At 38.0% G+C, this 13,666-nt stretch overlaps 4 protein-coding genes across 4 annotated transcripts; 1 reads left to right on the top strand and 3 right to left on the bottom strand.

Annotated features, from left to right (window-relative positions):
- Window positions 1-1,363: 1,363 nt before the first annotated feature.
- LOC103940931 (uncharacterized GPI-anchored protein At3g06035) lies at window positions 1,364-2,195 on the bottom strand. Its single transcript, XM_009351111.3, has 2 exons — window positions 2,068-2,195; window positions 1,364-1,967 (listed from the first exon to the last, which is right to left on the bottom strand). The coding sequence occupies exons 1-2, from the start codon at window positions 2,147-2,149 to the stop codon at window positions 1,468-1,470; spliced, it is 582 nt and encodes a 193-aa protein (XP_009349386.2). The 5' UTR covers window positions 2,150-2,195; the 3' UTR covers window positions 1,364-1,467.
- A 740-nt stretch (window positions 2,196-2,935) lies between these two features.
- On the bottom strand, window positions 2,936-4,774 carry LOC103940932 (uncharacterized GPI-anchored protein At5g19250). Its single transcript, XM_009351112.3, has 2 exons — window positions 4,168-4,774; window positions 2,936-3,569 (listed from the first exon to the last, which is right to left on the bottom strand). The coding sequence occupies exons 1-2, from the start codon at window positions 4,250-4,252 to the stop codon at window positions 3,055-3,057; spliced, it is 600 nt and encodes a 199-aa protein (XP_009349387.1). The 5' UTR covers window positions 4,253-4,774; the 3' UTR covers window positions 2,936-3,054.
- Window positions 4,775-5,410: 636 nt separating this feature from the next.
- On the top strand, window positions 5,411-7,813 carry LOC103940939 (NADPH-dependent aldehyde reductase 1, chloroplastic). The gene is made up of 3 exons (XM_048568554.1): window positions 5,411-6,080; window positions 6,351-6,727; window positions 6,875-7,813. The coding sequence occupies exons 1-3, from the start codon at window positions 5,955-5,957 to the stop codon at window positions 7,377-7,379; spliced, it is 1,008 nt and encodes a 335-aa protein (XP_048424511.1). The 5' UTR covers window positions 5,411-5,954; the 3' UTR covers window positions 7,380-7,813.
- A 139-nt stretch (window positions 7,814-7,952) lies between these two features.
- Window positions 7,953-11,856, bottom strand: LOC103940938 (mevalonate kinase). The gene is made up of 5 exons (XM_009351119.3): window positions 11,370-11,856; window positions 10,306-10,549; window positions 9,954-10,207; window positions 8,849-9,262; window positions 7,953-8,345 (listed from the first exon to the last, which is right to left on the bottom strand). Exons 1-5 carry the CDS (start codon window positions 11,500-11,502, stop codon window positions 8,227-8,229), a joined length of 1,164 nt encoding a protein of 387 aa, XP_009349394.1. The 5' UTR covers window positions 11,503-11,856; the 3' UTR covers window positions 7,953-8,226.
- Between the last annotated feature and the right edge of the window lie 1,810 nt (window positions 11,857-13,666).

The following is a 13,666-nucleotide window of genomic DNA, read 5'->3' as shown; positions in this document are numbered from 1 at the left end:
AAGCGTTAAATCAAATTTTAAGAATCCGAATCATTTGATCCGGTGATCTTAATAAAAGAGTTCCAGAATTTGTTTTATTGGTGAATTTTAATTTCGGTGAATTACCTCATTGAATTTTGATTTACAGCTAAATTCTCTCTTGCTGCTAAATTTATCTACATTTCATCCAAAACTCCATTAACTTAGGGGCACTTAAAATAAAAAATAAATAAAATAAGATTAGAAAAATAAAAATTCAAATTAAAAATAAGCAAATAAATACCACCCAACCCATAACCCAGTCAACCCACAACTCACACCCAGTGTTAAAATATCGTTATCAATGGATATATTGATATGTAAATTTGTGAAAATATTGACGAATATATCGAATATCATTGTTAATGATATCGGTTGCTTTCAATGGAAATGATGAAACTTTAGGATTTATCAAACACGTATTAGAAATATCGACAATTTGAGGTAAAGTTTAGACTTCACCCCTTTTTCATATCTTTCTTGATTTTTTGAATTCACGAGAATATCAACAATATCGGGAAAAAAATTTAAAGACTGAACCCACCCATCCCACAACGATCACCCTTCTCTAATCCCAGCTGACCCACCTTCCCGAAGCTAGAGTATGATTATTTCCCTCTTAATCTCCTCCACTTTTCTTCCCTTCTTTCACACTTTCCTCATTGTCTTTTTCTATTTGTAAAAGTCAACACAAAATATTAATATGACGTAATCTTAACTGTTCAAATAGGAAAGAGAAAAAGAAATAGGAATTAGGGAGGAATAGAATCTTACTTCATGTAACCCACTTACCTCTCTACTCCGTCGGCGTCGTCACTATTTTTCATCACGCAGTTATGGTTTCTGAAATGTTTGGGCATGGATAGTTTTGCACTACCATATATTCATTCTCTTTAATATCAGACTTTATTTAAGGATGACAAAAATCAAATTTAATTGAGAAATTGAAACTATCACAAGGAAAGCATAGAACGGTAAATTACCGTAGTTGAGAATTGAACACCAGTCTTGTAAAATTAGAGAAACTTTAAAGGCAAATAAAAAAAAACTCTGTCTCAATAGATTAACAAGTATAAGATCAAGCTTTGCGTTTTGTTCTTTTCAGAGTCATTTTCACCCATTAAAAGTTTGAAAATTGAGAAATAAATGGCACCAACAAATAATTTAAACGAAATAAAGAGGAGTTGTTGTACATGGCACGTCGTGGATTAGATTCCTGACATTCGTGAATTATACGATGATAGATGAAAGGTGACTGAAATGTCTCTGTAACTATTTTTGGTTTCTAAAAAGATATAATATTTTGACGAAGCCAGTAGTTATTCATTTAAAGAAAAAAAGAGAGGAGGTGTAGCACATTATTATTAAGATATTATGTGTAAAGATCAAAGGGAAAAAATAATCACCTTACTTTTTCCAACACAATAAAATAGAAAATAGAATACCAATTCAGCACATTAAAACCAAAAACAACCCCAACAAAACAGCCGCCATATATTGAAACATGCCGATTGTACCCAAAGAAGCAGCGCCTCCAGAAAAGCTTCCACTTTCTGCGTCGGTGGTCAACACAGCAACTATCCAATCATCCTCAGAACCAATCCCAACTCCTGAATACTTGGAATCATTCAGATATTTTGAGGAATGGGAGTGAGTGTAGTTGTTGAGCACAAGATCCTCGTCCAAATCCGGCACGCAAACAGGCCAAATGATGGCGGCTGTTGTCGTGTTGATGTCGATATGGCACTTTTTAACGAGCTTCTCGAAGCTCGGGAACCTGGGTAAGTTGCCTGGCTCGATGATGTAGTGTGCGCTAGAACACGGTTGGTCTTCTAGCTCGTCGGCGAGTTCATCAGCTAGACAAGCTGCATCGTCGTTCTTCTTAAATTCCGGCAGGTTTGCGGATTTCCTGAAGCTGTTGAGGCCTTGGAAAAGATCGTCTTCTTCATCTGCAAAGAAAATAAGAAGTTAGAGAAATGATTACACTCGGAACGAATTAAGAAGAAAATATAGCGGAAGTTTTGAGACGCGAGAAAGATGATAGTGTACCGTTCGAAAATACTGGATGAGAAAGAAAGAGTAAGCCAAGAACAAGAACAAAGAGAAAGAAGCGTAGTTTGGAGGAGGCCATTGTTTTAGTGCTAGGACGATGGCTGTGTGACAAGAAGAGGGTGCATAAAAATATACACCGGGGGAAGGAATAAAAAGATGGCTTGTGGGTTCAAATATTCTTTTAGGGTTTCCGTCTTTGCTTTTTTGAAAGGTTCCTTGGCTGCCAAGGTATTCTTATTCTCCTTAAATTGGAGAAGTGGATAGAGATGTTTCTCCAGTTCTCTTTTCCTTTTGGTTCATCAATTTCTTTGCTAGAGAATTCTGGTTGACAAATCTTATACAGTACAATGAACGTTCTGGTTAACTTCTATTTCCTTTTTACCCGAGATGAGATGAAAATGGTTTTTACCTGAGATGAAAAAGGTTGGAGGGATCCATTCGAACAGAGTGACCCGATTCTTTTTCAATGTTCCTAAATTAACTTTCTAATGTGAGGTAGTAATTGTATACTGGTAACGTGGAGCACGCGTGCTAACACATATTATTCAATGGGGTGCCGAACTCCTTATAAACCCTTGCAAAGTTTCTTAACTTTTCAATATGAAAACCACAAAGTACAAAGCTACAAGGATACTCTCCATTTGGTAAATTATTGTTTTAAGTGAAAGGATGGTAATAAATTAAGTGAATCGAACTACACATAAAAGGCTGCTTGATCGTCGAACTACAATGGTAGCCTTTTCTCTCTTAACCCACAAGGCAGGTCAAAAGAACCGAGACCCTGAGATCAGCCATCAACTACAAAGAAGGCTCAATTGCATAACATATGTAATGCAAATATCATTGCATGAAATGAAAACATAAAGTTCATTAGTTCAGGCATTACATACAATCGAAATCCCTAGTTAACAACTACAAAAGTCACATATTTTGGTACAACATAACAACAGAGAGAGGGGGCAGTAAAAACTTTCAACTACCACTTCAGCTGACCAAAATAACACACAACGCTACCAAAATGGAGACCAAGAAATGACCAAAACCAACGGTTGAAACTAAAGAGCTTGCTGCATTAGCAAAGCTTCCAGTTGGGGTATTTGAGGCCAAAACCACCACCATCCAATCATCCTCGGATCCAAGTCCAACTCCCGTGAACTTCGTATCGTTCAGATACTTTGCGAATTGCGGTTGGTGAGTGTAATTGGTAAGTACCAGAGTTGGGACCAACTTAGGCACACAAACAGGGAGAATAACTCCATCTGATGCGCTGTTGGCGTCGATTTTGCATTTTCCCAAGTGCTTGGGAAGATTGGCGAGCGGAGTCTGCGAGGTTGCCAGAATGTTGGCTCCATTGGTGGGGCTGCTGCAAGGCTGGTCTTCCATGTCATCAGCAATTTTATCTGCTAGGCAACCTGCGTTACCGTTCTTGACGAGGGCCGGCAGGTTTAGTGAGGTTCTGTAACTGTTTATGCCTTGGAGAAGGCTATCCTCATCCTTATCTGCAGGCAAATAGGTATGGTAAGTTTGAAAATGGTTAATTAGCCACTGAAATTCCAAAATCATACCAAATGCTACAACCATGGTCCTATCACTAACTTAATTGCTAAACATGCATGCATGCCATCTCCAAGGATATATGTGAATCATAGATTCACAATCTAACGCCCAGTCTTGGATTTTTATCAGAATTAGGTTATTAATTGTTAATAATTTATATTACTTTGTTGCTATTTTCTAATACACATAGGTCTGAGTGATTAAGCTGGGATAATATCGGTGCATATGTAATTTGGACTCGATACACTCACATAGTCCGCGACGCAACAACATTAATACTTTTTTATAACAATCTTGACAGATTAAGTTCATCAGTTGTACTAGAAAATAGCAAGTAATCAAATGCAAGGAGAAAAAGAAAAACACACCTTAACCTTGGTTAATTGCGAGTAACCAAGAAACTGAAAAATTGCATTCATACCAAGAACAAAAATTGCATTCATATATATCTTAAATTAGACAAACTCGAGACCCTGTTTACAGTAAGCTATGCCAAACATGTCTGCATGCAAAAGAACACAGATGAGAGAGAGAGCATACCAGAACTCTGCACCAATGGAGCAAGCAAGACTAAGGAATGTGCAATCACAAAGAAGAAGAAGCTAAGTTTGATCAGGGAGGCCATAGTTTCAATTAATGCTCTGCTACGGCTGAATGCCTTTTCTGGGAGTTAAATAAGGTTTTAGATTGGAACGCACCAGAGAGAGAGAGAGAGAGAGAGAGAGAGAAGGGAAAGAGTTGAGAGATTGTTATATGAGTGCCAAAGCCTCACATATATTTGTTCTTGAAGGCAATTTTCCAGGTGTTCGAGTATTGATCGATTACACAAAGCTAAACTTGGTGCCTAATTGACATGTATCGGTTGCTTGGCCTGTCGGCCTGGCACGTGTACTACATGCAAGGCATGGCTCGAGACCCTTTTTCAACGGCTCTCTTACGGATCAAATATGCCGACAATTTCAACTTCTGTTCGGGATGCACATCATCTTTTGTTTTTATCTGACATCATCTTAGCTGTTACTTTTTATAAGTACTTAGCTTCTTACTCTCGGAGGGGTTAATTATGGCAGTTAAACATGAGTGCATAGAGATAATCCCCACATACGATGAGCCAAATAGTGCTTCTCTACCTATCACTTTCAGAAAATCCTCTCGAATATCTTCAGGCATGGCCATGTCAACAAACCTATTAAAACAATGAAACATACAAAAATTATGCTATGTTTTGATGTATTTTATACATTTCGATTAACAACTAGATCATTATATCTTGACCAAGAACTTAACGATTACAATTTCATATAGTAGTACTCCGGAGCATACGAGAAAACATCGAAACATATCAAAGCATATATATATTACTTTGGACGTACTAGAGAGTTCTTTTCTAGTAAACTTTGGGATATTCGAGCTCATAGAACCCTAATATGACAGATGAAAACTTGAAGTACGTAAACAACTCTTGATTTCGAGAGATTTTACGCTCGAAATAAAAGGGATTACGTTATGGTACAATCGGATAGACACTTGAAAAAAATGTCCCCTTCAAATAGTGGCCGATTCAACAAATATAAGGAGCCACAAAATTTTTTTGGACGGTATGGCATGAAAATCTGCATTTCGTCCAGCTTTGGTATGTTGAAGTTATTTGCGAAGTCGTATTGCAGCCTGTCAATAGATGCCAGCAGCTTTCGAAAGAGCATATCGACTGATGTCAATAGATATTGGGTGGGCATGAAGCCAGATGCCAACATATTTTAAGTGCGTCTATCTAAATATGCTCATAGCAAAGCGTACAAAGTCATAAGGTTAGCAGCTACCCTACCCAATACCTATAGAGTCTATTCATTATGGGCAACTTCTTAGGCATCTCAGATTTTAAAAAGGTAGCATCTTGTTCTTTCATAGAGAATTTCTGAGTTTTAGGAGACGGCTGACCCACCTTGTTCTAAGGTGAATCCGCCTCTACCTCCAATTGTATAATAACATGCCGGTCACATTCAAAAATCTCTCCTTAATTTCAGGCAGGGCCATGTCAACACTACTGTCCGCTTCAACAGATGTTCACGCTGCATGCGACTGTCAGGACACGTACAGACACCTTCCCTGCCACGTGCTCCCCCACGTGTCAACTCAAATCTCCTATTTAACATCCTTGTCAAATTCTTGTACAACCATTGCATATGTGCTTTCCCGTTTAGCTTCCTCCTCATCAAGAACCCTAAAGCAGATCTTCACCAGCATTTTATTTGTGTCTTCCCAAACCCTACATCCAAAGTTACTGTCCAGCAACTTCTTTGAAGAGTCCTCTGAGAGTTTTGAGAACAATGGCTTCTGGTGGAAAGCAGCAGTTCCCTCCTCAGAAACAAGGAGCTCAGCCTGGCAAAGAACATGCCATGGACCCCACCCCTCAGTTCACCAACCCTGATTACAAACCCTCCAACAAGCTCCAAGTATTACATCTTACAATAAAATTTCAATAAGTTTCCATGTGATCCAATAAAAGTTCATTAGTTTTCATTTGATCCATGATGACACTGTGGCGGTATTACAAGTGAAGTAGGAAAATTTTTAAGTGAGAAAGTTATAAAGCATGCAAGTGTGTGATTGATTTACACTTAGCAGTTGGCTACCGTCACAGTGATATCTTGTGTAGGATATAAGTTTTTCTTGCATAAGTGGTATGTATGTATGTATGTATAGTTATGTTTCAAGTGTTGCAGGGGAAAGTAGCGCTAGTGACGGGTGGGGACTCTGGGATAGGGAGATCTGTGTGCCATCTCTTTTCTCAAGAGGGTGCAACCGTGGCCTTCACATATGTGAAGGAACAAGAGGACAAGGACGCACAAGACACAATCCAAATGATCAAACAGGCCAAGACTTCTGATGCCAAGGAACCCATGGCCCTTGCAGCCGATCTCGGATACGATGAAAATTGCAAGAATGTTGTTGAGAAAGTCGCAGCTGCATACGGCCGCATTGATATTCTGGTTAACAATGCGGCTGAGCAGTACAAAGCAAGCTCCGTGGAAGAGATTGATGAGCCCCGTTTGGAGAGGGTCTTTAGAACCAACATATTTTCTTACTTCTTCACGACCAGGTAATTTAAAGAAAATAACCGAAATTGTTACCAAACGATCTCTAATCCATCTTCGTGCAATCATAAGCATATTATAACACGTGTACTCGAAGTTTCTTCTCTAAAAACCTTTTAGTTTTGATGATGATGTGAAATTGTGAACTTAAGGCATGCGTTGAAGCACATGAAAGAAGGAAGCTCCATAATCTGCACGACATCAGTCAATGCATACAAAGGAAACGCCGAGCTGCTTGATTATACTTCCACCAAGGGGGCCATTGTGGCATTCATAAGAGGACTGGCATTGCAGCTGGTAAACCGAGGCATTCGAGTCAACGGTGTAGCTCCGGGACCAATATGGACCCCATTGATTCCGGCATCTTTTGATGAGGTGGAGGTTTCACAATTCGGCAACCAAGTGCCAATGCAGCGAGCCGGGCAGCCATGTGAGGTCGGGCCAAGCTACGTCTTCCTCGCTTCCAATGCCTTCTCTTCTTACTACACCGGCCAAGTCCTCCATCCTAATGGTAACGATTTCTTACTAATCAAATGTATTTTGGGCGGTGTTTACGCTACATTTTTATGTACGAGAACACTTTTTTTTTTTTTTTTTTTTTTTTTTTTTTTTAACGATCTTTGGAATTTTGCAGGTGGAACTGTTGTAAATGCTTGATTGGGTTTTGTGGAGGATTCTCTCGGCTGGTGTTTTTTTTTTTTTTTTTTTTGGGTGTGTTTTGGGTCATGAAATGGTTTGTGTACGTCTGCTGTACGCAACAGCTGAGGAAGAGGACTTCTAAGAGTTTCAGATGTCCAATATTGTGTGAAGTTCATAAATAAATGAGCATGTCTTTTTGCTAATAAAGCATGGAACAAATTCTGTACCGTTTTCTGATGAGTTGGGTTAAGTTGGAGCGATCCTTAACAATCCCACATCACCGATATACAACCCGTTACAAGGTAGAAACCCATTAGAATGGGTTGGATTCGCAGAATGGGTTGGATTCTCAGAATCCGCGTTTAATCGTTCCAAACTCTCCGGACCATGGCTCCAATATACAACCGGTTATATAACAGAATCCAGCCCAATATACAACTGGTTATATAACAGAAAGAGGTGACGCGAAAGAAGAGATGGCGAAAGAAGAGATGGACACGAGGATATACAATCGTTTACAAGGTAGATTATTATCCTACATTATCCTGCTAACATGCTGTGTATTTGCAATGTTAAAACAGTGCTAAGCTGTGATTTAAGAGGATTAAGATAAAAATAATTCCATAGCAACAATCTTGTTTACGCCACAAGAAATCTGCGAGTGACGAGAAGTTGCAAGAAGTTACAAGAACTAGCACAGATTGCCATTTTTTCAATTATTTTCGCCAAGAAATTGGAAGACGAAAATTTATCGGATAAAAATTCAGAATACAAGAAAATAATTTACAAACAGCAGATAGAGCTCGAGTCCTACCAGTCAGCAATGGAGGTTTAAGATCTTACACTCAGCACTTCGGAGGGAAGGTTACAACGGACCGGCGAAGCGAATTTCGACTCCGTTTCCACCAATGGCGGCCGTCAAACAATGGAATCCACAAGACTCCAGTTCAGCAGTTACTTTATCAACAACAGTTCCTGATAGCACTGATTCATGTGGTCAAGGAAACAACGTGCAAGGTATTGGGAATTAAGCACCAACAGAACTAGGTGAACGCTAAACAGAGTATAAAGGGACAGTACGAACTCGTTTGAGACTGCTTATGTGGGAAGCACTTACGCTCATAAATACTTTTGGTAGAAATGCTTTTATTATAAACATGTAGAAAACTTTATTGAAAATTCAATTACTTCCTGGAAATGCACTTGGAAGAGGTTCTTGAAGAAGCACATAGCAAGTGCTTCTCCATAAAGCACTTTTACAACTCAGAAGCACTCTTAAGTTTTTCTGCTAAATGTAATTAGAAGTGCTTTTAGTTGTCAAAAAGCAATTTTATCCCTTCTATAAGCAAATTCTAAACAGACCCTAAACCGTGTTTATGTGCAGCTAACTATCAGTTCATTGTTCTCCACTATTAGAGAAGGAAAATGAGAAGACATGAGATAATGTACTGAAGAACCAAAAATAAAGGGAATCATGAAAAGGATACAGGTTGGCAGTAGTGTGAGAACACAACCTCCACCCCCAGCTCCGGTCAACTTGGAAGCTAACTTGTATTTCAGCGTTGTTCGAAGAACGGTTTCAATTGAAGCATGGCTGACCCCCATACATTGGAGCAAACCTTGATTCATTTCCATTAACTCTTCTATTTTCGCCTCCTTCTCAGTAATGGAGAGCTCATCGGGGGCGGGCGATTGGATGATGTTAGCCACTTCCGTGCTGATAGAATCCACTGCATTAAACACAGAAGCCATGGCCTCCGGATGCCTTAAAGTTCTCTCAGAAACACCAGCAACTAAGGCCTTCGTATTCCTACCAACTTTTGTGTTGGTAATAAGCATTTTGAGTGTCATGTTCGATTTGATGCGAGTCAGACTACCTGATCTGAACTTGATCATATTGCCTGTTGCACCAGAGATTCGTATTAAGATATCGTCAAAAGCTCCATAGCTCTAACGTTTGAACTCCAACAAATATGCCAAAAGATGATGTGGAGAGCTATGTCTGAAACCAGATACCATTATGCATATTTGAATACCTCGTAATTACTGCGATATCAGATCCAAATGACTAATTTTAGGTGATTAAAAAACAGTAGTTTCTAGATTAATCACAATGAGCCAGTATGAACAGTTCCTCACTGAATCACAACAGGATGATGGAACCAACACTAGGCTTGGATTACAAAAGAATAAAAGAGGTGGCAGAAGAAAAGAATGGATTAAGCAAATCAACCTAAAGAGAGTTCCTATCTTACCGAAGAAAAGTCCTAAGCGGAACTTCAAGATGCAATGTGGATCTGGTGCGACTATTTTTGGGGTACTAGTAAGCACCAATAAAGTAGATGCATAGAGATAAATGACTCTCTTCATGAAAGAAAAAATGTAGCTTCGAGTAAATTGAAAATTTTCCTTTTCACCAGTAGCTGTTTGACATCATAACACTTTTCGTACTAATCCAGACAAACTATTTATCTAACTGATTCCAAGAACTTTAACTCGAAGATCCAAGGCAAGAAGATAAGCAAAAGAAGAAGAAATGAGATAATGATGAAGGAAGACAATGAGTTGGGCACAGGACACAAAATAACATACCGTATGTGCTAACTGTATTGTCGATTCCAGACGGCTTTCCGTGGATGATCTTCTCACCTTCAAAAGCCCATTTGTTCAGCAATTCAAGTTCACTTTCCCCAAAAGTAGTCCACTCTTTGTTGCCCAAATCCAGACTTACACAATCTGAGAAAGAAAGAAGAGCACCCGAGAGTGCAACGCATAATGCAGCAGATGATCCCAGGCCTGAGCCCAACGGAAGTTCTGAAGTGATAACAACAGTAGCAGGCTTAAATCTGAGCCATGAAGAGAAGAAATCAGAGAATGAGAAAATAAGAATAAATCGACAAGAACAGAAAGTAGTCAATTATTCAAACAAATAACAGTTGAGTACCCTTGGATAGATGCATATAGCCAAAGAAAAGCCACCACTCCAGCACCAAGTCCAATTTTTGCCTCTGGAATTTTCAGTTCATCAACCAAAGCAGCAAGTGATTTAATCAACTCCGTTGAACATGAGGTTGGAACTGATGAGTTGGGAATATCTAATTCTGATAGGACTTCTTTTATCCTACCAATAGGCCATGAAAACTCTAATCCAATATCCTTGAGCTGGAGTCTTAGTGCATCATCATTATCTATGAATAATAGCGAAAGACGGTCAGTGAGAGATTCATATAGAATTAACCTGGACTTGAACATATGAACTTTATACCATGTTCAGATCAGAAACGTTTACATGTTCTCATTCTCGAAATTAAGACCCTGAAAACAGTCAGATTTCTAATATAACTTAACCCCTATAAATTCAACTAGGCCAATAGTCAGGGTCGTCCGAAAACAGATTCCAGGATCTAAAAAGGGTTTCTTTAAAATCCTGATATCAAGTAATCCGGTTGCTGAATAGATTTCTAAACATAACTTAAAACCTACAGGTTTAACCATTCAGATTCATCCACAAAAACAACCAAATTTAAGCTTAGCTCAGAAAAAAGATAACTTTTCGCTTTGGTAACACGGTCACAAAGTTAAATCAAACCCCATGAAACCTAAACAGGACAGAAGTTTCAGAAACGCTATCATCTCACCCAATGGAAGTTCCCAGAATCTGAAAAGGGTTTCTATAAACCCTGATTTCAGGCAACCCAAAAGCTGAATTCTTATCTTACAAAAAGACGCGAACTTTTGCTTTTGGATTGGAAATGCTATCACTTTGAAAGCTTAATCAAAACCATGAATCCAACCGTAAAAAAGATGCAAACTTTTGCATTGGCAAACCATTCGCAACCCAGAAATGATATCCTAAGCAAAACCCACGAACCCAACTCAAATATAATATCTTCCAGATAACATCCCAAATCAAGCGCACCAAATGTCACATCGAAGAATAAATCATATAAATTGACAGATGAAAAGAAACCCAGTAGAGATTAGAGACTAGAGAGAGAGGGTGAGTACCAGAGGGAGTGGGAAAGCGAAGAGAGACGTAGGTGTAGAGGTCAATGGAGGAAGCCACCGCCGTTGATCCATGAACGACAGCATGTTCACCGGAGAGTATGATTTTTCCAGGAGCTCTTGCTTTCACTTCCATTTTCTTTCCTTTTTTTTTTTTTTTTTTTTTTTTTTTTTGGGTAATTGCTGGAATTAGTTGAATGATTCCAATCGGGGCGACCAAATATTTTGGTGCCAATATTGAGAACCCCAGAGAGTCTCAGAGTGTGGTGGTTGGATGTTTGCAACTTGGAACTTGGTGACTTAAATCTGTTCAATGTGGGGATAATTTATACAGTCCATTTGATTTATTAATGTGGGAAAGTCGTAATTGGGTTGCAGCCAACCACAGTTGGCCTTCTGATTCGTTTATTTGGCTTCTTGTTTTTCATGTTTCTTTGACTCCATGACGGTGGCGGCGCGTGGATCATCTGCGGGGATCATGGTGTAGGGATCATTTCCACTCGAAGCCAATTACTCGGTGGTTGATGCCCATTGTTGGAAAGGGTTGTTGAACAGATTGAATCGGGAGTCTGTTTGGAAGTTTTTCTCTGGAACTTTAACGAAAAACTTCTGATACGGTTTACTCTAACGAAAAACTTTCAATACTGTTCACTTCTTTAACGAAAAACTTCTGATACTGTTCACTTTAACGAAAAACTTCTAATACTGTTCACTTTAACGAAAAATTACATTTTTACACTAAAAGTCAATCCTAGCTCTATTTACTTTATCTTTTATTTTGTTTTTATATCGTTCAAATTCAAAATTTTCAATCATTTTCATTAGTTTTTTTTTTTTTTTCAATAATTAACAACGCTTTCAGATCATCAAAAACACTTTTGATAGTATTGGGCAAAAAAATTTAAAAGTGGTTTTCAGGTTGAAAAATATAGTTGCGATGCTTTCTAAAATTGTCTCCAATCCTTAAGTTAAAATTTAAAATTTTTAACTTACAAAAAGTTTTCCGCTTCAACTTTTATGGTTAAATTTAATACCCGTTATTATAAAAAAAATCATGAATCTCGGATTGAAATGAATAATTTTGTCATCTCTTTTTCTAACATATCATGAATATTATCTATTCCCATCCAATCAAGAAAACCAAATTACGAATCTCGGATTTTGAGGTCGAAATAAGTCTTCTTAAGGCTAGTTTGGTATTGTTGTGCTTTAAAAAAAAAGCTGCTTCTGCTGTGCAGTGAGAATAAGTAGCTGTGAAATAAAGCAGCAGAGTGTTTGCTAAACTTTTTTGTAAAAATGCTTTTGAAAAAAAAAAAAAAAACAGTATTATAATGTTTGGTAAATTTTTATGTAAAAAAGATGTGAAAAAAAGTCGATTTTTCAAAGCTGGGTTTTACAGCTTCTTGTCTTCGGCTTTTTTTCACCCAAAACTGTGAAAAAAAAGCTGAAGTTGAATGTTTACTAAACACAAAAACAACTCCTAGCTTTTTTTTTATACCAGCTTGTTTCAGAATCACCTCAGTACCAAATCAGGCCTTAGTCTACCCTCTGTCAAGATTAGTATATCACAACAATGTAAATAATGAGACTGGAGTAGGGTTAACTTATATATTTCAATCCATATCCATTTTTGTGCCAAACATAAATATTAAAGAGAGTTTTAACGAAAAATCATATTTTTACATTAAAAAGTCAAATCTGGTAGTATTCATTTTACATTTTATTTTATCTTTATCGTTAAAACTAAAAATTTTCGAACCCTTTCGTTAGTTTTCCTAATATTAAACCAGCCGTAAATGAATTTTGATTGATGGACGAGTACAAGAGCCAGCTTTTGAGACTGCACCGCGTGCTTTACACTAGCATAAGCAGGGCGCTTGGGTTTTGGTTGGAAACTACGCCGCTCGCACTGCAACACAGTTGTCAGTAGAGACCGCTTCCAATGGCGAAGCAGCGCCCACTCTTCTTTACCTTACCTACCTTCATCGTTGACTGTTGCATGTTAGTGGGCTCTCTACTAATGTTTAGTAAAATATTTTATAATATTAACGTGAAAATTTGGCTAAAAAAAGAAGATGGCACTTACTGTTGAAGGATAAAGATCTTCTTCAAATTTTCTTTATGGAGATCTAGATGATTAATTTATTATGTTCGTTCATTATACATAGTGCAGTCAGTTTTTATTGGATGTTGTTTATATAATTTTAAATAAAATAATTTAAAATAATTTATGACCGCACAATGCACGATAAGCGGACATAATTGATTAATCATCCAAATCTCCACAAAAAGAATTTGGC

The sequence above is a fragment of a genome, unplaced genomic scaffold (assembly GCF_019419815.1).
Source record: "Pyrus x bretschneideri cultivar Hongxiangsu unplaced genomic scaffold, Pyrus_bretschneideri_v1 Contig48, whole genome shotgun sequence".
Classification (NCBI taxonomy): Eukaryota; Viridiplantae; Streptophyta; class Magnoliopsida; order Rosales; family Rosaceae; genus Pyrus; species Pyrus x bretschneideri.
The sequence above is the reverse complement of the archived record's forward strand: the minus strand, read 5'-3'. Positions and strand labels throughout refer to the sequence as shown.

Bases quoted from the DNA above. Each gene is read 5' to 3' on its own strand.
- LOC103940938 (XM_009351119.3), bottom strand. From the start codon at position 11,502: ATGGAAGTGAAAGCAAGAGCTCCTGGAAAAATCATACTCTCCGGTGAA. The intron at 10,208-10,305 runs GTACTCAACTGT...TTCATGGCTCAG, and splicing joins CTATATGCATCTATCCAAGG to ATTTAAGCCTGCTACTGTTG. The intron at 9,263-9,953 runs GTATGTTATTTT...CTGGTGCAACAG, and splicing joins CAATACAGTTAGCACATACG to GCAATATGATCAAGTTCAGA.
- LOC103940939 (XM_048568554.1), top strand. From the start codon at position 5,955: ATGGCTTCTGGTGGAAAGCAGCAGTTCCCTCCTCAGAAACAAGGAGCT. The intron at 6,081-6,350 runs GTATTACATCTT...CAAGTGTTGCAG, and splicing joins AACCCTCCAACAAGCTCCAA to GGGAAAGTAGCGCTAGTGAC. The intron at 6,728-6,874 runs GTAATTTAAAGA...TGTGAACTTAAG, and splicing joins TCTTACTTCTTCACGACCAG to GCATGCGTTGAAGCACATGA.
- LOC103940931 (XM_009351111.3), bottom strand. From the start codon at position 2,149: ATGGCCTCCTCCAAACTACGCTTCTTTCTCTTTGTTCTTGTTCTTGGC. The intron at 1,968-2,067 runs GTACACTATCAT...TTTTCTTTGCAG, and splicing joins TCATCCAGTATTTTCGAACG to ATGAAGAAGACGATCTTTTC.
- LOC103940932 (XM_009351112.3), bottom strand. From the start codon at position 4,252: ATGGCCTCCCTGATCAAACTTAGCTTCTTCTTCTTTGTGATTGCACAT. The intron at 3,570-4,167 runs GTATGCTCTCTC...ATTTGCCTGCAG, and splicing joins TCCATTGGTGCAGAGTTCTG to ATAAGGATGAGGATAGCCTT.